Here is a 21,326-nt window from a genome sequence, read left to right on the forward strand (position 1 = left end):
AAAGCCTTCCTAAAATTCAAGTACATATTGTCAAAATTACAAAATTAATCAAGACGTACTGTTTTTGCTGCATGCCTTTTCTGTTTTTGTGAATTGGCTTCTATGATTTTCCCTCCCTCCCTCCCTCTCCCTCTCTCTCTCTCTCTCTCTCTCTCTCTCTCTCTCTGTCTGTCTTCCAAAGCAGTCTGAACATGTGCTGCAACCAGTCAGCATCCTTTTATTGTCCAACCTCAAACTCATAAAATAAAATCAACTTTTCTTTCTCATTTATTGGGATCGAGGTTACTGCGTGTATTTCCAAAGCTCTTCATTGCAGGTTGGTTTTTGAAATAATTTTGTTTTTTTTTATTTTAATATACTTAACTGTAGTTAATATATAGTTTAAATTCCTATAGTCATGAAGGTTAGTTTATTTTTGTATTTAGATAAGTATTTTGGAAGCTACAGCTTAATATTCAGATAGCCTTTATTGTCTATATTTTGATGGACACTTCATAACTTTTGTTGGGTAGCTTAAACTTAATTTCAATAGTGGTTAAAAGTTTGGTCAGCAGTATAATTTCTGTAATACTCTGTTAATTTAAATTCTGTGGCATATTGTAAGTTTAAATTTATAAAGTATTTGGAAAGCTACAGCTTCAGATAGCCTTTGTTATCGATATTTTGGTAGGAATGTTTTGAAATATTTTGTTAACATAAATTCTGTAATGTATTGTAAATTTAAATTTCATAATTTTTCTAAAGTTCAAATTTTACTTAAATTATGGTTGCTACAAGATCCACTTACAATACAAAGTCCAGAGACATCGGGATTCAAAAATGGCTGTGGGCTTTTTTGAGTCCCATTTTTTGAACAGAAATGCCTGTGGGCATTTATAGCGTGAGTTGCAATTTTGTCATTTGTATAGCCTGTAACTTATATTCTAAGACTTGTCTAATAGACAGATTTAGCTCAACTGATGATACGTTTCTTTGCAACCAATGTAAGGAGTTTACCAATCTCAAATTACAACTTGGTGTATTACAAGAAGAATTTGGGTCACTGAAGAAACGAGTGCTTGCCCGAGGAACAAATGTAACTAGGAGCTCGTCAGGGACACAAGTATCTCCTGACCTGTCAAGTGATGCATCCCCTGATTCGGAGCCCCAGAAAAAAATAGTCAAGTGCACACTGCTCTAGTCAAAGGTGATCTAGTTATATTGGGAGACTCTTTTCTCAGGGAAATGGATAACATTATTTTGTAATAAAGATAGGTGGTCCAGAGTGTGTTTATCAGGAGCAATATTTTATGGTGTTACCCACAGATTGTCAGATTTTAAAGGAGGTAAAGAAAGGATTCTTTTGAGGTAAAGAGAGCAGGGCCGTTGCAACCCTATGTGCCGCCAGTAAGCGAAATCAAATTTTCTGCCTCAAAATATTTGGATTAAAAAAATAAAATGAGGTGTAAATAATTATTACTAATTTATTTAAAAAGAAAAGAATTACAACATAACTCACATATAATATAATGAAACAACAAACAAAAATAACAAAATCATTCTGAAATTGTGGAAACTTTAAATTCTAAATCACAGTATCGTACCCACAAAAATAAAATAAAAGGAAAATTATAATGTTAAAAAAATTATTTTTTCCAGAAGATCATTTTCTTCTGAAATTATTGCCAAATTAGAGTCGTTGTTGAGACATTGTCGCTCGTAAATAATTTTTTATGAGCGACAACCAACCAACTACCCGCTGGCTAAATTTGCCTTTAGCCAGCGGGCAGTTGGTTGGTGGAACAGACTTCCATCCCTTGTTGTGGAAGTTGATAGCCTAAATAAATTTAAGGCTCAGCTGGACAGGTATTTCGAACGAACAGAAGGGTGAAATTTGCCTTTAGCCAGCGGGTAGTTGGTTGGTGGAACAGACTTCCATCCCTTGTTGTGGAAGTTGATAGCCTAAATAAATTTAAGGCTCAGCTGGACAGGTATTTCGAACGAACAGAGGGGTGAAATGGGAGTGGTTTTTTTTGGCTGATGTTGCATAAGTTTGCTTTCTTGCAAGAAAGCAAGGTTATACAGCATCAGCCAAAAAAAAATAAAAAAAATAAAAAACCTTCCCATTTCACCCATCCGGTCACTCCAAATGTTTGTCTAGCTCAGCCTTAAATTTATTTAAGCTATCAACTTCCACAACAACAGATGGAAGTCTGTTCCAGCAATCAATTACTCCTATGCCTCTACTTCTTCTTCTTTGGTCCTTAGCTGGCAGCTGGGGGAGGCGGTTGGCCACGCAACCAGTATGCTGCTGTAGGTGCCGCAGGGTTTCGGACTTGCTCTGTGATGTTCTTCCATACCTTACGATCCATGGCTTCAGTCCTGGCCTGGTTAAGGTCGAGACGTTGGCTCTTCAAGTCATCTTCCACTTGCTTGGCCCACATTTTCCTAGGCGCGGTCCGTTGGATGCTCCATTGGGTGGGTCGTTGTCTCCAAAGGAGTGTGAATGGTATTCTGTTCTTGCCCATTCTACATACGTGGCCAAACCATCTGAGCCTTCGCTTCTGGATTTGGTCGGCAATGGTTGGTTGCTGTTGACATCTGGCGCGGATGGTATCATTAGTGATGCGGTCGCGAAGAGAGATGCCCAAGATCTGCCGCAGGCATCGCATTTGGAATACCTCAAGTTTGTTCAAATCTAACTTGAGACAAATCCATGTTTCCGATCCGTAAAGAAGAATGGGCAGGATCAAAGTCTGGAAGAGTCGGATTTTAGTCTTTGTGGAAATGTTGGTCCTCTTCCACAGACACCATTTGAGCGAGGCGAACGCAGTGGCCGCCTGTCCAATTCTGCTGTGGATTTCCATGGTGGATGCAACTTTCTTCTCCTGGACCAGCGACACAAGGTATTTAAAGTCCTGCACTTGCTCGATCTGGACGCCTTCGAGATAGATGGTGGCTTGCGACCCATCTGTTGTCAGGGCCTTTGTCTTACCAGCATTGATCTTCAAACCGTATGGCCGGGCAATGCGGGCAATGTCGTAGAGGATGTCCGTGGCTTCAGTGCCTCTACTAATGCTAATGCTAAGAGCAGAAGTAGTGCCGTGGGATAGTAACTGTATGGGAGGGATCTGTCATCCTTTTTAGAAACTGTCCAGATATGAGCAAATTTCCAAGTAGGAGAAAAATCACCAATGGAATAAGAAAGTGAATATAGGTGACACAGAACAGGGGTAAGCTCAGGAGCACAGGTTTTTGAGAACAAGTGGAGAAATACCATCAGGAACTGGTGCTTTTTTGGTATTAAGACTGTTCAAAATTTTTCTGACATCCTTTTGGCAGAAGGCTACAGGAGGCATTGAATGGAATGTATTGGGAATTAAAAAGTGATTTACCAAGATCAAGTTAGAAGAAAAGTCAGATCCTAGCAAGTCAGCATTATCATTAGCTGAGGTGTCGATACAACTATTGGGTTTTAACAGAGGTGAAAGTAGAGATGGTCAACAGTTGCAGCCAACAGCTTTGACAAGATACCAAAATGCTCGACTACCATTTGGACAAGAGGCAAAGCTTTACTCCTGGCCTGTTTAAAATCTAGTTTGACTGATTAATGAATTGCTTCACAATTGTTGCAACCTTGGTGAGCATCCTTCAATGAAACTTTTTGGTCAACCACAGTAGGTTTCTCTTCTTCATCATTACAAATTTCAGGTACATCCAAATGAGTTCCTCTTCATTTGTGCATATTCTGAAACACAATATCCATATCAACTTTGGCATAATCTTTAACATTTTCGGCGCCTCTGTAGCCAGGTGGGAAGGAGCAGCAGTGCGTAGCACATGCTTCTTGATTAGACTGGGGTTCGAGTCCGTCACCACCAAATATGGAAAGGTCAGGGAATGACCACCGCATATCCCGGAGCAATATGGCCTTAGTTGCTAATACTCCTAAAAACCAAATAACAAACTTTAACATTTCCCTCTGATTTTAGATGATGATGCATGTCATTAAAATTTTTTCACTATTATTGGACTATTTTCACAATTAATAGAGGAAGCAGCATGTGAAGCTTCAATTATTGCATCATTCAAGGAAAAATCCAGCATGTTTGAAATAGTAGGTAATTACTTTTTTTGTCAATCTCACTACATGCTGAAATACAAATACATTATCTGCAGCATAGCACTTTAGCATGTATTTTGCTTTTGAAGTGGCTAAAGAACTGATATCATATTAAGTAAAAAATATTGCAGATATTCAACAGCCACTGCATGCATGTATGTGATTCATTTGGCAATGAGGGAAAAAAGTTATTCCCAAACAGCAAAATTTTTCTGTTCTCCCACTCATCTTGTGATCTAAGTCTGATCCAATCATCATAAATTTTTGATGACATCCAAGCCTTTTGGTTTGCTTGATGCATAGTTGGCAGGGTCTGCAAACCTTTAAAGCTTCTGGACTTTCTGGGTTAGGAGAATGGTAATCTGTTGTTTTGCTTTTTTTTTTTTTCCCTCCACTACATTTCTCGTCTTTAAATGTAAGCATTTTGTTTAGTACCAACTTAAAAAAAAATAATCAGTTTCATCAACATTGAAGATGTTGTTTTGGTCAATATGGCAATGAAACTTCTTTTTTAAATGATTTTCTTTCCATTCCTTCACAGCTTTAGTGTCAATAGCCATACTTTCACACTTTTTTGAAAGACAGCCCATAATGAGTCTTAAATTTCTGGAACAATCCATCAGAAGCCTTAAAATCTTCAGTATTCATCTGATACACAACTGATTCAGCCTTAGTTTTTATAAGATTTACATCTACAGGAACATTTTTTGCACTCATTATCATTAGCCATTCCAGAAGTAGCCATTCCTCAGGGCTCAGTGTTGGGTCCATTATTGTTTTCTGTATTTATAAATGATATTGATGATGGTATATCAAGCTTAATGTCCAAGTTTGCAGACGATACAAAGGTTGGCAGGGTTGTCAAGGACACTACTGACACTATGATGCTGCAACGGGATCTGGAAAGGTTGAGCAGATGGGCTGAGAGGTGGCAAATGAAGTTTAACATTGACAAATGTAAAGTACTACATATGGGAAACAGCAACCCCAGAGCAACGTATCAACTCTGTGGTACTACACTGACAGTGGTAGAGAATGAAAGGGACTTGGGGGTGGTTGTGCAGGCAGATATGAAGTTCTCTGAGCAGTGCAGACGGGCTGCAAGAGTAGCTCATGGTGTATTGTCAATGATATACAGGAATTTTTCCAGCAGGGATAAGGAGGTGATTATTCCATTGTATAAGGCAATGGTCAGGCCACACCTAGAGTACTGTATACAGGTCTGGAGGCCTCATTTCAAGAAGGATGTAGGGCTGCTGGAACGAGTACAGAGAAGGGCAACAAGATTAGTGAATGGAACAAAGGGGTGCTCTTACGAAGAAAGGCTTAAGTTTTGCAAATTACAGTGTCTGGAGACTAGGCACCAGCGAGGTGATCTGATAGAGGTGTATAAAGCCTTGAATGGTTTAAGCATGCTCAATGCTGATGGGATTTTTCCTCTAGCTCAGAAAAATCACCTGAGAGGGCATAAATTCAAATTGAGGAAAGACAGATGTAGGATAGACGTGCAGAAATTTGCCTTTAGCCAGCGGGTGGTTGGTCGGTGGAACAGACTTCCATCCCTTGTGGTGGAGGTTGATAGCCTAAATAAGTTTATGGCTCAGCTGGACAGGTATTTTGAACGAACAGAGGGGTGAAGTGGGGTTTTTTTTTTTTTTTTTTTGGCTGATGCTGCATAAGCTTGCTTTCTTGCATCAAATGCCTCTACTAATGCTAATGCTAAGTACTTTTTCTAGATCTGGATAATTCGCCTTTCATGATGTGATCCTACGCAGTGAAGATTTCTCTAAGCTTTCAATTTTTTCTCGATCTTTATAAATGATATTGATGATGGTATATCAAGCTTAATGTCCAAGTTTGCAGACGATACGAAGGTTGGCAGGGTTGTCAAGGACACTACTGACACTATGCTGCTGCAACAGGATCTGGAAAGGTTGAGCGGATGGGCTGAGAGGTGGCAAACGAATGCTGTTTCCCATATGTAGTACTTTACATTGACAAATGTAAAGTACTACATATGGGAAACAGCAACCTCTGTAGTACTACACGGACAGTGGTAGAGAATGAAAGGGACCTGGGGGTGGTTGTGCAGGCAGATATGAAGTTCTCTGAGCAGTGCAGATGGGCTGCAAGAGTAGCTCATGGTGTATTGTCAATGATATATAGGAATTTTTCTAGCAGGGATAAGGAGCTGATTATTCCCTTGTATAAGGCAATGGTCAGGCCACACCTAGAGTACTGTATACAGGCCTGGAGGCTTCATTTCAAGAAGGATGTAGAGCTGCTGCAACGAGTACAGAGAAGGGCAACAAGATTAGTGAATGGAACAAAGGGGTGCTCTTACGAAGAAAGGCTTAAGTTTTGCGAATTACAGTGTCTGGAGACTAGGCACCAGCGAGGTGATCTGATAGAGCTGTACAAAGCCTTGAATGGTTTGAGCATGCTCAATGCTGATGGGATTGTTCCTCTTGCTCAGAATAATCACCTGAGAGGGCATAAATTCAAATTGAGGAAAGACAGATGTAGGATAGATGTGCGGAAATTTGCCTTTAGCCAGCGGGTGGTTGGTAGGTGGAACAGACTTCCATCCCTTGTCGTGGAACTTGATAGCCTAAATAAGTTTAAGGCTCAGCTGGACAGGTATTTCGAACGAACAGAGGGGTGAAGTGGAAGTGGTTATTTTTTATTTATTTATTTTACTTTATTTTTTTTTTTTTTTTTTTGGCTGATGCTGCATAAGCTTGCTTTCTTGCATCAAATGCCTATGCTAATGCTAATGCTTTCAAAACGGGAACAGCATACTTTTAGGAATGCCCAATTGTTTAGCAATGGTGGTCTTAATATGCACGCCATTATCAATAGCTAAATCTTAATTTTGTCTGTGATCAACATATCATTAATGATATGGCGATTGCATACAAAAGTGGGAAATGACAGTGCTTTTTTTATACTGCTGGGAAAATGAATCTCCAGGAATGGTAGCCAGAAATATAACAAAAACACCACCATTTCCTTAAGGAAGTGACAATTTTATATTACAATGCAAGGCATCATATGACTGTTGATACCTTATAACTTTGATTTCTTCCACAAGATGGAGCAAAATCAGAGGTCACTGCTTTTAGAGAACATAAGAAATACTATGGGAGGTATTAGGTGACTCCCTCATCGATCATCAATAAAAACAAAGTTCCTGAAGTATCAGCAGCCTCCCACATGTTTGGATCAAGTTGCACAGGAGGCTAGAGATTCATTTTGAGCAAATATAACCATAAAATATACATAAATAAAGCTTGTTTTTTAATAACATGCATGCTGCCTACTTTTTTTGACAACCTTCATGACAACATTAGATAAATGTTTCCCTTATGTGATTGATGAAAGCCAGTGCTAAAAAAAACATTACTGTAAATGACAACTGAAGAAATTTTTCTTACATAATGCGGAGCAAACTTAGTTTGTTCCACATTATGTAAGAAAACTAAGTTTGCTCTTAGTGCACTGATGTCATATTGTGGAGGCATCTTCATCATGAGCTTCCTTAGTATTGCGGAGAAGTATATTGCAATTTTATTTAAAGTATTTGCCACAGCTCAGACTTGAATTTTAATTTTGGGATGTAAAGACCTGCAAATTTTGAAAAAGGCCTCTGACAGACACTAGACAAATGGAAAAAGTTGGTAGAAAGGAAAGAAAGACATGAACCACTAAAGTAAAAATGAAGAGGCCACTACAAACCAACAAACTCACAACCCCAAATCATCTAGGGCTGACATATTTCACAAGATCCAAGTTTCAACTTTCTTTGGAGTCTTATTGGTGAGAGGTCGGCAATGTAGAGACCTTGGCAACACAACAATGAGACATATCCATAATATGAGATGTGACAGGGTGCACAAAAATAAAATTAAGTAATTTAAGCAACTAGTGAAAATTGGTGCTATGAGTGCTAAAAAAAAAACCAATTATTTTAAGTGGTGGCCAAAATAATTTTTCTTATGTAGCATTAAGCAAACTAAGTTTGCTACTAAAGTCTTCACATTGCCTACCCTGCTCACCGATGAGACTCCAAATAGAATCAAAACTCGAGTAAGGGCAGTGGAAAACACTTTAAATAAAACTGCAATATACTTCTCCACTGGAACAGTGCATTTTATACCAAGGCAACTTGTGTTGAAGGTACATCCACAATACAAGATCAGTGTAAAAAATAGCAAACATGCTCTAAGAAAAATGGCTTTAGCCACCACTTACAATCTTTCACTTATTTAACCATAAAAAACTAACTTTGTAAATCAGCTGTCAATTCTTAATTTTTTTTTTCCTAACTATTAAATTTCAGTAACCAGTCCAACAGTTTCATACCATCTTGATCACTTAAGATTAGGCAGATCATTTATGTATTACTGCAGTTTCATATGACAGCATCATTCATTCCATGTCTACAAATTATATTTTAGTTTTATGATTGATGCATTTATTCCTTGAGTTTTAACGATTTTTTTAGTTTTATAAATAATGCAGTCACATATATAAAAACATTACGCAAAACAGCTTTTACTACAAAAGTCAACAAACACTCACCATTGCCCACAGAGATCCTTCTGTAAGAGCTTTCACTGTAGCAGCTCTCGGCATATTATACATAAGAGCTAACTCCCCAAAACTACCACAGTTTTCATAGGTTCCAACTCGATTGCCTGACTCTTCACTACCCAAAGTAACATATGCCTCAAACTTTCCTCTGAAAAAAATTAAGAAAATTACTCAATAATATCCATCAGACTCCACATACAGAATATATTATAATTTGTCTTAAAATCAATAATTAATAGCACACACAGAATACAGAACTGGCTGTATGTATTAAAGATGCATTGCAGGATTATGTGTTGGGGGGGGGGGGGAGAAATAGACAAATGAAATCATTGAGTCTGCAAGAGTCTAAATTTATTATTCCAGGATATCCAGAATCTTTTAATCAGAATAACTAGGATCCTAACGTGTTCTGAATGGCTATAGGTAAAAAGAAATTTTTATTTTAGTAGAAATTAAACAAAATACTTATGTTTATTAAAGAAAATTCCCAATCAAGAGGACAATTAAACTTATAGGAATTGTTTTATATAAACTCAGTTAAAAGTACTATAAAAAATCATATAATAAATTAAAATATTGGTATCTCCCTTTGTTAACAAATTACATTAAAGATGTGAAAATATTTTCAATGAAGTTATTTCCATGGAAAACAGTTTAAATTCACCGAAATTTTTTACCCATGAATAGAATGCAGTCAATTACAACCCTTTATCCACTGAATTTATAAAAAGGTATTTCTAGAATTTCAAATTCTTGAATTGTTCTTAGACGATTGGGTTTCCCAAACAAAACACAGTTTGAGAACGAAATCTTTGGCAAAGGATGCTAAGAAAAACAGCAAGGATTTCTTCACTTATATAAACTCTAAAAGGAACGGGATGAATCTGATTGGTCCACTTGATATAGATGGTTCGACTATTGATGATCCTGCTCAAATAGCAAAAAACTGAATGAGTATTTTGCATCTACATTCACACATGAGGATTTATTAAGGTTTGAAAATGGCAGAAGGTTATCAAATTGTAGCAGGGTACTTAATGATTTTGTAATAACTGAGAGCAAAGTGGAGGAGAAATTGTTGTTGAAGTTAAACATAAGAAAGGCACCTGGGGTGGATGGGATCTATCCAGTTATATTAAAGGAGGCGGCAAAGCAAACTAAGCAAACCCTTAGCCATAATTATGAGAGCATCCTTGGACTCAGGGGAGTCCCCACGGACTGGAGAGGTGCAAATGTATCCCCAATTCACAAAGGGGGATCGAAGGGTGACAAAGTAATTACAGACCAGTTAGTTTAACTTCTGTTCCGGGTAAAACAATGGAGTCACTGATTAAAGATGCATTGCAGGATCATCTAGACAAGACTGCAGCAATAATTCAGACACAGCATGGGTTTGTTAAGGGAAAGTCTTGTCTGACAAATTTGATAGGATATTATGATGTGGTTACAAAGGACTGGATGCATAAAATAATTTTGATATCATATATTTGGATTTCAGAAAAGCTTTTGATACTGTTGCGCATGGAAGACTATTGTACAAATTGGAGAAGAATGGTATTAAGGGTAAGTTGCTACAATGGATAAAAGGATGGTTGAGTGGGAGAAGACAGAGGGTGGTAAGCAATGGGTGCTGCTCTTCGTGGACTAATGTTATTAGTGGAGTCCCACAGGGTTCGGTGTTGGGTCCACTGTTGTTTTGTATATATATCAATGATATTGATGAAGGTGTATCAGGATTAGTGTCAAAGTTTGCAGATGATACAAAGGTTGGCAGGGTTGTTAATGACAGTAATGGCAGTGTGCTACTACAACAGGATCTAGATAATTTGGGCAGATGGGCTAAGAAGTGGCAACTGAAGTTTAACCTTGACAAATGCAAAATACTGCATATGGGTAGAAGTAACCCAAGAGAAAAGTATCAACTGTGTGGTACTACACTTAAGGTGGCAGAAAATGAAAAAGACCTGGGAGTAATTGGCAGTCAGATATGAAGTTTTCTGAGCAATGCAGGCAGGCTACCAGGGCAGGTCATTGGGTTTTGTCAATGATATATAGGAATTTTGTTAGCAGGGAAAACGAGGTGATTGTCCCTCTGTATAAGGCAATGGTCAGGCCACGCCTTGAGTACTGCGTACAGTCTGGAGGCCTCATTTTAGAAAGGATGTAGATTTGCTTGAGCGTGTACAGAGAAGGGCAACAAGATTGGTGAGGGGGAATGAAGGGATCCTCTTACCAAAATTGCAGTGGCTGGAGACTAGGCACCTGTGTGGTGATCTGATTGAGGTGTATAAGGCCTTGAATGGGTTGAGCATGCTGAATTCTGATGGGATCCTTCCAGTTGTTCAGATTACAAACCTAAGGGAGCATAAATTCAAATTAAGAAAAGACAGATGTAGAATAGATGTGCGGAAATTTGCCTTTAGCCAGCGGGTGGTTAATTGCTGGAACAAACTTCCATCTTTCGTTGTGGAAGTTGATAGGTTAAATAAATTTAAGTAGGAACTGGACAGGTATTTGGAGGGAATGGTGTGATTTTTTTTTTTTTTTCCCTCTGGCTGATGCTGCATAAGCTCATACACTTGCTTTCTTCATCACATGCTACTACTCCTACTACTGATGTAAATATTGTGCGGTGGAAGGAAAGGGAGAAGAAAAGAATATGATGTATGCAGGTCTCAGCATTACGATTAATTGTGGGACCCGTCACAGCTATATAGAGAGACTTCAACCATGAGAGACCTTGGGAATCATGGGCATAATCCAATATTTCAACATAGGGTTTCAAATTATAATTAAAATGCTACTCAACACCAATAATGCTCCACAATGGCGGAGCTGCCAAAATCAGCCCAGTGAATAGTCCCCTCATGTTCAGAAACACAATAATACAATCTACATTCCGACTCACGAATATAAGAAACTACACAATTTGGATAAGCAACATGATATACCACATTTGCATGGTGTAACAATGGAACAGCCGGTTTGACTTTGGACAATATCAACTGTAATCTCCTGCCAGGGAGTTCCACACAACCAATGCAGTAACAATGCAACCTTGTTATGTGATTCAGAGATATACAAAACTATTGAAGTCTCTTATATTAAAATACTTAAGAGTTTAGAATCCAAGGTGAATAGTTAGTATATTCTTGGTATATAGAAAGCAAGTATAAGCAAGTGTGAACGGTGGAGACTAAATGTGACAGGTTGCCAGCTTCCAAACTTTTATGGATTATCGGAAGTGCACAAACTGGGTATTCCATTGTACCCTATTGCTGCCTGTTGTAACAATAGGGTGCCCCCATCATATGAACTCTCCAAATATATAGCTCATTTCTTATCACCGCTTATTACGAGGACTGGTATGAAAGTAATGCCTCATAATTTTTTGCTTTCAAATGTGGCACCATAGATCATTCCAAGTGTCACCGAGTAGTCAACTACAGATCTCTAGTTTCACCATACTGAGTGGCGCTGTGATCAGTCCTGTGAGTGCAGCCCACAGATAGTTCAAAATGGTGCATGTTACAGATATACCTATCAAGCAAAGAGTGGCAATTGAATTTCTTACCAAGGGAGAAGTGACACCTATCAAAATCCATATGCATATCAAAAATGTTTAGGGTGACAATACTGTAGATGTGAGTACAGTTAGATGTTGGGTAAGACACTTTAGGAGTGGGGAAAGTGACACTGTTGACAAGCCCCAAAACAGCCGGCTGGTAATGTCAGGGACAACAGACAACAAGAGATGGATCGATGCACTGATCAAAGAGGACTGCCACATTAACACGCAGTGCGATGAAGGGAAACTTGCTGTGACAACCTTCATAAAGGAACTCGGCTACAACAAGGTTTTGTAGGAGCCTGGTGAATCCCGAAATTTTATGAAAACCCCAAACATGAGGTATTAGAAACTATAGTACTTAGTACCATGCATGGGTTGGAGATTGAGAAGATGAAAGAAGATATTTGATGACATTAGACTTGAACTTCTGTAGACTGCAATTTTCAGGAAATACGTATGAAGGAAGGTTATTGCAGAAAACGGCAGTTAAATGAATAAACGAGGAGATGAAAAGTTGGTTCTGTGAGTTTGAAGTTGGACAGTAAATGGATGTTGGCTGGTGACGGCACGTGTTTGGACTGTTTTGAAAGAGAGAGAAGGAATTATAGAAGCCAATTCAGAAGAACAGTGCCCATGGAAATATCTACTCTGTTAGAGAAGAGTCATTAATTAACCTAACTGCCCTCTTCTGAATGGAATCTAGAAGCCTGAGAGATGTTTTGGGGGCACCGCCCCAGAGGTAAGAACAATATTCCATGATAGGGCGGTTTTGCAATTTGTACAGAGTGAACAGCTGTTTGGAAGAAAAGTAACGCTGAGAGCGAAAGAGAAAACCAAGTTTTTTAAATGCAGAGGAAGCAATATTTGTAATGTGCTTGTGCCAAGAGAGATTAGAAGTCAGGGTAATCCCAAAAGAGATATATCGTTTTGCCTAGAATTTGCAGTGTAACCAAAGATAAACATAGGAGCAGCAGAATCCTTTTTGCAAGATATAAGACAAGACTGAGTTTTAGAAGGATTGAAATCAACTAAGTTGTCTTTGCCCCACTGGAGATCGGCATTTAAGGATTTGGTAGTAGATATTCCAGAAGTTCAAGCTGATTGAGCCAAGACAAGGTTTCTCAAAACGGAAAGGAGAATGCAATGTGCTATCATCGGCAAAACTATGGATAGGATTTCCATTCAGTAGAAGAAGATCATTAATATACAAGAGGAAAAGAGTGGGTGAAAGAACTGAACCTTGGGGTAAACCAGCATTAGTGGAGAAGTTAGATGACAGAGAGCCGTCTACCATCACCCTCAGTGAGCGATCAGAGAGAAAACTGGATAACCAATTACAAAAAACAGTTGGCAGACTATAAGATGGAAGCTTGTTTAGAAGACCTTTATGCCAAACACGATCAAAAGCCTTTGAGATGTCAAGAGCAACTACTTGTGTTTCACCGAACCTTTCCATTGAATTAGTCCATAAATGGGTAACATAAGCCAGAATATCACCAGTGGATCGACACTGATGGAATCCATACTGGCGATCGTTGATCAGATGGAAGGTTTCTAGGTAGTTTAAGAGTTGACGGTTAATTGATTTCTCCATTACTTTAGAAAGAGTAGAAGTAATTGCAATGGGACGATAATTGGATGGGAGGAATTTGTCACCGTTTTTAGGAACTGGCTGGATATGAGCAAATTTCCAAGCAGAAGGAAAAACACCTTTGGAATAAGAAAGTGAAAAAAGGTGGCAAAGAATAGGAGTAAGTTCAGGAGCACAGGTTAGCATTAGTAGAGGCATTTGATGCAAGAAAGCAAGCTTATGCAGAATCAGCCCAAAAAAAAAAAAAAAAAACACACCACTTCCACTTCACCCCTTTGTTCGTTCAAAATATCTGTCCAGCTCAGCCTTAAACTTATTTAGGCTATCAACTTCCATGACAAGGGATGGAAGTCTGTTCCACCAACCAACCACCCGCTGGCTAAAGGCAAATTTCCGCACGTCTATCCTACATCTGTCTTTCCTCAATTTGAATTTATGCCCTCTCAGGTGATTATTCTGAGCGGGAGGAAGAATCCCATCAGCACTGAGCATGCTCAAACCATTCAAGGCTTTATACACCTCTATCAGATCACCTCGCTGGTGCCTAGTCTCCAGACACTGTAATTTGCCAAACTTAAGCCTTTCTTCATAAGAGCACCCCTTTGTTCCATTCACTAATCTTGTTGCCCTTCTCTGTACTCGTTCCAGCAGCTCTACATCCTTCTTGAAATGAGGCCTCCAGACCTGTATACAGTACTCTAGGTGTGGCCTGACCATTGCCTTATACAAGGGAATAATCAGCTCCTTATCCCTGCTAGAAAACTTCCTATATATCATTGACAATACACCATGAGCTACTCTTGCAGCCCATCTGCACTGCTCAGAGAACTTCATATTTGCCTGCACAACCACCCCCAGGTCCCTTTCATTCTCTACCACTGTCAGTGTAGTACCACAGAGTTGATACGTTGCTCTGGGGTTGCTGTTTCTCATGTGTAGTACTTTACATTTGTCAATGTTAAACTTCATTTGCCACCTCTCAGCCCATCTGCTCAACCTTTCCAGATCCTGTTGCAGCAGCATAGTGTCAGTAGTGTCCTTGACAACCCTGCCTACCTTTGTGTCATCTGCAAACTTCGACATTAAGCTTGATATACCCTCATCAATATCATTTATGAATACAGAAAACAATAATGGACCTAACACTGAGCCCTGAGGGACTCCACTAATAACATTAGTCCACGACAAGCAGTGTCCATTGATTACCACTCTCTGTCTTCTCCCCTCAGCCACCCCTTTATCCACAGCAGCAATTTGCCTCCAATGCCACACTGCTCCAATTTGTGCAGCAGTCTTCCATGTGCAACAGTATCAAAAGCCTTTCTAAGATCCAAGTATATAATATCAAAGTAATTCGCTGCATCCAGTTCTTTTGTGACTGCATCATAGTATCCAATCAAATTGGTCAGGCAAGACTTCCCCTTAACAAAACCATGCTGTGTCCAAGCTATAGCTGAAATCATGTCTAAATGATCCTGCAGTGCTTCTTTAACTAGTGCCTCCATTAATTTTCCTGGAACAGAAGTTAAACTCACAGGTCTATAATTACTTGTGTCAGCCTTTGATCCTCCTTTGTGAATTGGGGTGACATCTGCACATCTCCAGTCTGTGGGTACCTCCCCTGAGTCCAAGGAAGCTCTCATAATTATGGCTAAGGGTTTGCTTACTTCCTTTGCTGCCTCCTTTAATATAACAGGATAGATCCCATCCACCCCGGGTGCCTTTCTTGTGTTTATCTTCAACAATTTCTCCTCCACTTTACTCTCAGTTATTACAAGATTCTCTAGCTTACTGTAGAGTTGAATACACCTCTGGCTTTCCCCTCGCTAAATAACTCCTCATGTGTGAATGTCGATGCAAAATATTCATTTAGTTTGTTAGCTACCTGAGCAGGATCATCAACAGTTGACCCATCGATATCAAGTGGACCAATCTGATTCATCCCCTTCCTTCTAGAGTTTACATAAGTAAAGAACTCTTTGCTGTTTTTCTTTGCATCCCTTGCCAAAGATTTCTCGTAATCTGCCTTCGCCTGCCTAACCTCCTTTGTAACTTGGTTACAGATCAACTTGTATCTATCATAGGCTTCTGTGTCATGTGTTAATTTGTATGTATCCCATGCATGTTTCTTCTCTGCCATATGCCTCATTAGTTCATCTGACATCCATTTAGGCCTAAACCTTGAACAATATTTCTTAGTTGGTATGTATAGCCTAGTAGCTTCCAAGATAAGTTCTTTGAATGCTTCTCATTTTGCATTTGCTGTTGGTAACATCATCAGTTGGTCCCACTGTATAGAATTTAAATACTGTCTCAGTCCATCGTAGTCGCCTTTACGAAAGCAATAACCCTTCCCTTTACCCCTAATGGTAGTTACCTCTTTGACTAAATCCCACTTCAGCACACTGTGATCACTGCCACCTAGTGGTTCATTTATCTGCAGATTCTTAATGCATGGAGAATCACTGCTGATAATCAAATCAAGAGTATTCTTCCCTCTAGTTGCCTCCTGAACATGCTGATGTAGAAAACAATCATCCAATAAATCCACAAAAGCCTTGCTAGTGTGTGAGTTACCAGCCCCCAAATTCCACCCAATATCTGGGAAATTAAAATCTCCGATTATAAGACTCTCTGATTTACTGGCCCACTCTATTTCCCTGTACAGTATCTTATTATACTCATCAGAGTCATTAGGCCTATAGCACACTCCTACTCTCAATTTTGATCTCCCAATGCTTATGTCACACCAAACTGACTCGACACTGCACTGTCCAGCGATGTCGACTGGCTTCACTTCCTTGGATTTTATGTATTTCTTAACTAATAGCATAACCCCTCCTCCCTTCCTATCCAGTCTATCCTTTCTGTAGACGTTGTACTCCCCAAATTCCAGTTCTGCATTCCTTATATCTGTGTGGCACCACGTCTCTGATATCCCAACAATATCTGCCTTTGATGTTTTGAGCAATACCTCAAATTCATCAAATTTATTTACTAAACTCCTAGCATTGGTGTACACGCAAGTATACATGCACCTATTTCTATTCTTAGCTACCCTAACACAACCCCCTTTACTTATGTAAACTCTAGAAGGAAGGGGATGAATCAGATTGGTCCACTTGAGATCGATGGGTCAACTGTTGATGACCCTGCTCGGGTAGCTAACAAACTAAATGAATATTTTGCATCGACATTCACACATGAGGAGTTATTCAGCGAGGGGAATAATGCCAGAGGTGTATTCAATTCTAGCAGTAAGCTAGAGAATCTTGTAATAACTGAGAGCAAAGTGGAGGAGAAATTGTTGAAGATAAACACAAGAAAGGCACCTGGGGTGGATGGGATCTATCCAGTTATATTAAAGGAGGCAGCAAAGGAGGTAAGCAAACCCTTAGCCATAATTATGAGAGCTTCCTTGGACTCAGGGGAGGTACCCATTGACTGGAGATGTGCAAATGTGACCCCAATTCACAAAGGGGGATCAAAGGCTGACACAAGTAATTATAGACCTGTGAGTTTAACTTCTGTTCCCGGAAAATTAATGGAGGCACTGGTGAAAGAAGCACTGCAGGATCATCTAGACAAGACTTCAGTTATAGCTAGGACACAGCATGGTTTTGTTAAGGGGAAGTCTTGCCTGACCAATTTGATTGGATACTATGATGCAGTCACAAAAGAACTGGATGCAGGGAATAACTTTGATATTATATACTTGGATCTTAGAAAGGCTTTTGATACTGTTGCACATGGAAGACTGCTGCACAAATTGGAGCAGTGTGGCATTGGAGGCAAGTTGCTGCTATGGATAAAGGGGTGGTTGAGGGGGAGAAGACAGAGAGTGGTAATCAATGGACACTGCTCATCGTGGACTAATGTTATTAGTGGAGTCCCTCAGGGTTCAGTATTGGGGCCTTTATTGTTTTCTGTATTTATAAATGATATTGATGATGGTATATCAGGCTTAATGTCCAAGTTTGCAGATGATACGAAGGTTGGCAGGGTTGTCAAGGACACTACTGACACTATGCTGCTGCAACAGGATTTGGAAAGGTTGAGCAGATGGGCTTCGAGGTGGCAAATGAAGTTTAACATTGACAAATGTAAAGTACTACATATGGGAAACAGCAACCCCAGAGCAGCGTATCAACTCTGTGGTACTACACTGACAGTGGTAGAGAATGAAAGGGACCTGGGGGTGGTGGTGCAGGCAGATATGAAGTTCTCTGAGCAGTGCAGACGAGCTGCAAGAGTAGCTCATGGTGTATTGTCAATGATATATAGGAATTTTTCTAGCAGGGATAAGGAGGTGATTATTCCCTTGTATAAGGCAATGGTCAGGCCACACCTAGAGTACTGTATACAGGCCTGGAGGCCTCATTTCAGGAAGGATGTAGAGCTGCTGGAACGAGTACAGAGAAGGGCAACTAGATTGGTGAATGGGACAAAGGGGTTCTCTTACGAAGAAAGGCTTAAGTTTTGCAAATTACAGTGTCTGGAAACTAGGCACCAGCGGGGTGATCTGATAGAGGTGTACAAAGCCTTGAATGGTTTGAGCATGCTCAATGCTGATGGGTTTCTTCCTCTAGCTCAGAAAAATCACCTGAGAGGGCATAAATTCAAATTGAGGAAAGACAGATGTAGGATAGATGTGCGGAAATTTGCCTTTAGCCAGCGGGTGGTTGGTGGGTGGAACAGACTTCCATCCCTTGTCGTGGAAGTTGATAGCCTAAATAAGTTTAAGGCTCAGCTGGACAGGTATTTCGAACGAACAGAGGGGTGAAGTGGAAGTGGTTATTTTTATTTATTTATGTTACTTTTTTTTTTTTTTTTTTTGGCTGATGCTGCATAAGCTTGCTTTCTTGCATCAAATGCCTCTACTAATGCTAATGCTAATGCTAACCCATGTGTTTACTTGTACCGCAATGACTCCCGGCAGTCTCTGAAATATCCTGCATCTTGTTTTTCAGGCTTCTGCTCATTCCAATAGAAGCAGTGCAAGAATCTCTTTCACCTCTGCCAGTGGCTACTGTTAATCTATTCGTCTTTGTCTCCCCCCAAGCTAGCAGTTTTCCGACCCACCTAACAGTGCCTCGATAGCATCAGCAAATATTCTTGCACCCTTTCTATTTAAGTGTATCCCATCCCTGTAGAAGCAATCTCTCCTGTTAACAAGTACAGTCCAGGCTGAAAAAAATTCTACCCCTTCAGCCTTGCAAAATCTTTCCAGGGCCGAATTGATCGACAAGGCTCTCATCATATACTCCCTCCTATCGTGTGTGGGCAGAATTGCAGACACTTTCAAATTCAAGGTTTTGAGAACAAGTGGAGAAATACCATCAGGACCTGGTGCTTTCTTAGCATCAAGATTCATCAAAATCCTTCTGATATCCTTTTGACGGAAGACCACAGGAGGCATTGAATGGAGCGTGTTAGGAATGGTGGGAGGTGTTTTACCAAGATCATTAATACATGAGCTCGAAGAAAAATGGGATGCTAGCAGGTCAGCTTTATCCTTGGCTGAAGTGACAACAGAACCATCTTGTTTGGACAGAGGTGGGAGCAGAGATGGGCAAAAGTTGCAGCCAATAGCTTTGGCAAGAGACCAGAATGCTTGGCTACCATTAGGGCAAGAAGCAAGTTTTCTACTCTTAGCCTGTTCAAACTCTAGTTTGGACTGATTAATAACTGCTTTACAATTGTTGCGAGCTTTGGTGTAGGCAGAAAATGAAACTGAAGAATTAGAAACAAGCCAATTACGATATGCAACATTCTTCTCTTGGACAGCCTTAGCACATTTATTGGAAAACCAAGGTTTAGATAAAGGACGAGATTTTAAAGTGCAGTGTGGGATAAGGATTCCATTCCTGCAAGAATAATTTCACTGACACGATCTGAGCAAACGTTGACATCAGAAGTTTTGAAACAGTAATCCGACCAAGGAAAAGAAGAAAAGAAGTCTCGCAGGTCATCCCATTTTGCATTCTTCTTATGCCAAACAACACGAGGTTGGGAATAGCCATGAGATAAAGGTTCCATTGGAGAAGAGACAAGTTGTGATCTGAAGTACCTAAAGGACCTCTCACTTCGACCGTGTACTTATAAGGGTTGTTTGTGAGAAAAAGATCAAGCGTATTGGCTGTATGGTTAGGATTGTCCGGTATTCTTGTAGGTAAATGAACAATCTGTGCTAGGTCATTAGTAATTGCAAAAGCCTCAGCATTTGCAAATTACTAATGACCTGCTGGGTCGGTGTGACTAGAAAACGGAAGCCAGCTGGAGTTGTGAACATTAAAATCACCAAGGAAAATTACCTCACTGTTAGGAAAGTTGGACTGGAGAAAGTCAAGTTGCAAAGAGAGGAAGTCAAAGAGCTCCAGGTGGTAGATGACTTTCATCAACCGGTGAAATACCACCACTTTGCTTATTGGAGGCTTGAAGTGGTGAAACCCATGTTTAGTCTCTAGAGCAAAGTTTCCGGCATTCCCCCCCCCCATACTTCTCCTTCAACCCATGCACGGTACTAAGTACTATAGGTTTTGATACCTTTCGTGTTTGGGGTTTTCATAAAAAAAAAAAAAAAGTGATTAGTGGAGTTGGGAGAACGGTAGAGACAACAGATGAATTTGACACAATGAGGTAGAGAGATTTTAAGCCAGAGAAGATCAAAGAGAGGAGATTCCAAATTGCCAAGTCTCTGACAGGGAATATCAGAATGGACATATGCACAAGTACCACCTTTGAGGCGAAAGGAATCATACAGCGAATAAATTGGACATCTGAGATGAACAGTAGTTGAATCAACCGATAACTGAGATTCTGTCAGAAAAAGTACATGGGGTTTCGAAGACTGCAAGTGGAAATGGACATCGTTGAGATTAGAATTGAGACCACGTATATTTGTGAAATGAATTAGGAAGTCCTTGGGAGGTTTAGATCTTTTTGCAGATAAGCTTGCTCTATTAGTTTGACAATTCATGGTGTATTCAATAGTAAGAAAAAGTGGGTGGGACATGCTGTATGAAGTAATGAAATTTTTGGATAGGGCGTACATGTGGTAAGAATATGCCCAGATCCTTGACATAACGTGGCCTCGACAATGCTTCCCGCATACACACTACTCGGACTCCCTCCAGTCACTATCTGGCAGAGTGGATATAATATATAATATATAATATAATATAAAATAAATATTAAACTATGTAGAAAAATTAAAGTCACTATCTAAAATGTAAAGGACTATGTACAATTAAAATTTAGAAGTTAAAAATGGCATAAAACTGCATATACTAAAATCACAATAAAATAAGTCACAACAAACAGGAATTCTCAACAATGGATACTGTCTTTCTCAATAAATGTTTCTGCATTTGGCAGCTTCTTAAATAATTACGTGTGGCACACAGACATAGCCATGTGATCTTATGGGGACAACATTACTACTATATTAACATAAAATTATA

The 21,326-nt window shown here is 39.6% G+C and overlaps 1 protein-coding gene across 2 annotated transcripts in view; it reads right to left on the reverse strand.

Annotated features, from left to right (window-relative positions):
- The window catches only part of LOC150090401 (cAMP-dependent protein kinase type II regulatory subunit-like), a 232,000-nt gene that overhangs the window by 77,638 nt on the left and 133,036 nt on the right, over nucleotides 1–21,326 (reverse strand). For both annotated transcript variants that reach the window (XM_090369101.1, XM_090369100.1), the window contains exon 7: nucleotides 8,687–8,846. In XM_090369101.1, coding sequence (XP_090225227.1) covers nucleotides 8,687–8,846 — 160 coding nt within the window. The remainder of the gene's footprint in view (nucleotides 1–8,686; nucleotides 8,847–21,326) is intronic.

Source organism: Mastigoproctus giganteus, chromosome 2, assembly GCF_048544385.1.
Source record: "Mastigoproctus giganteus isolate SK-2022 chromosome 2, ASM4854438v1, whole genome shotgun sequence".
In the NCBI taxonomy this organism is placed as follows: domain Eukaryota; kingdom Metazoa; phylum Arthropoda; class Arachnida; order Uropygi; family Thelyphonidae; genus Mastigoproctus; species Mastigoproctus giganteus.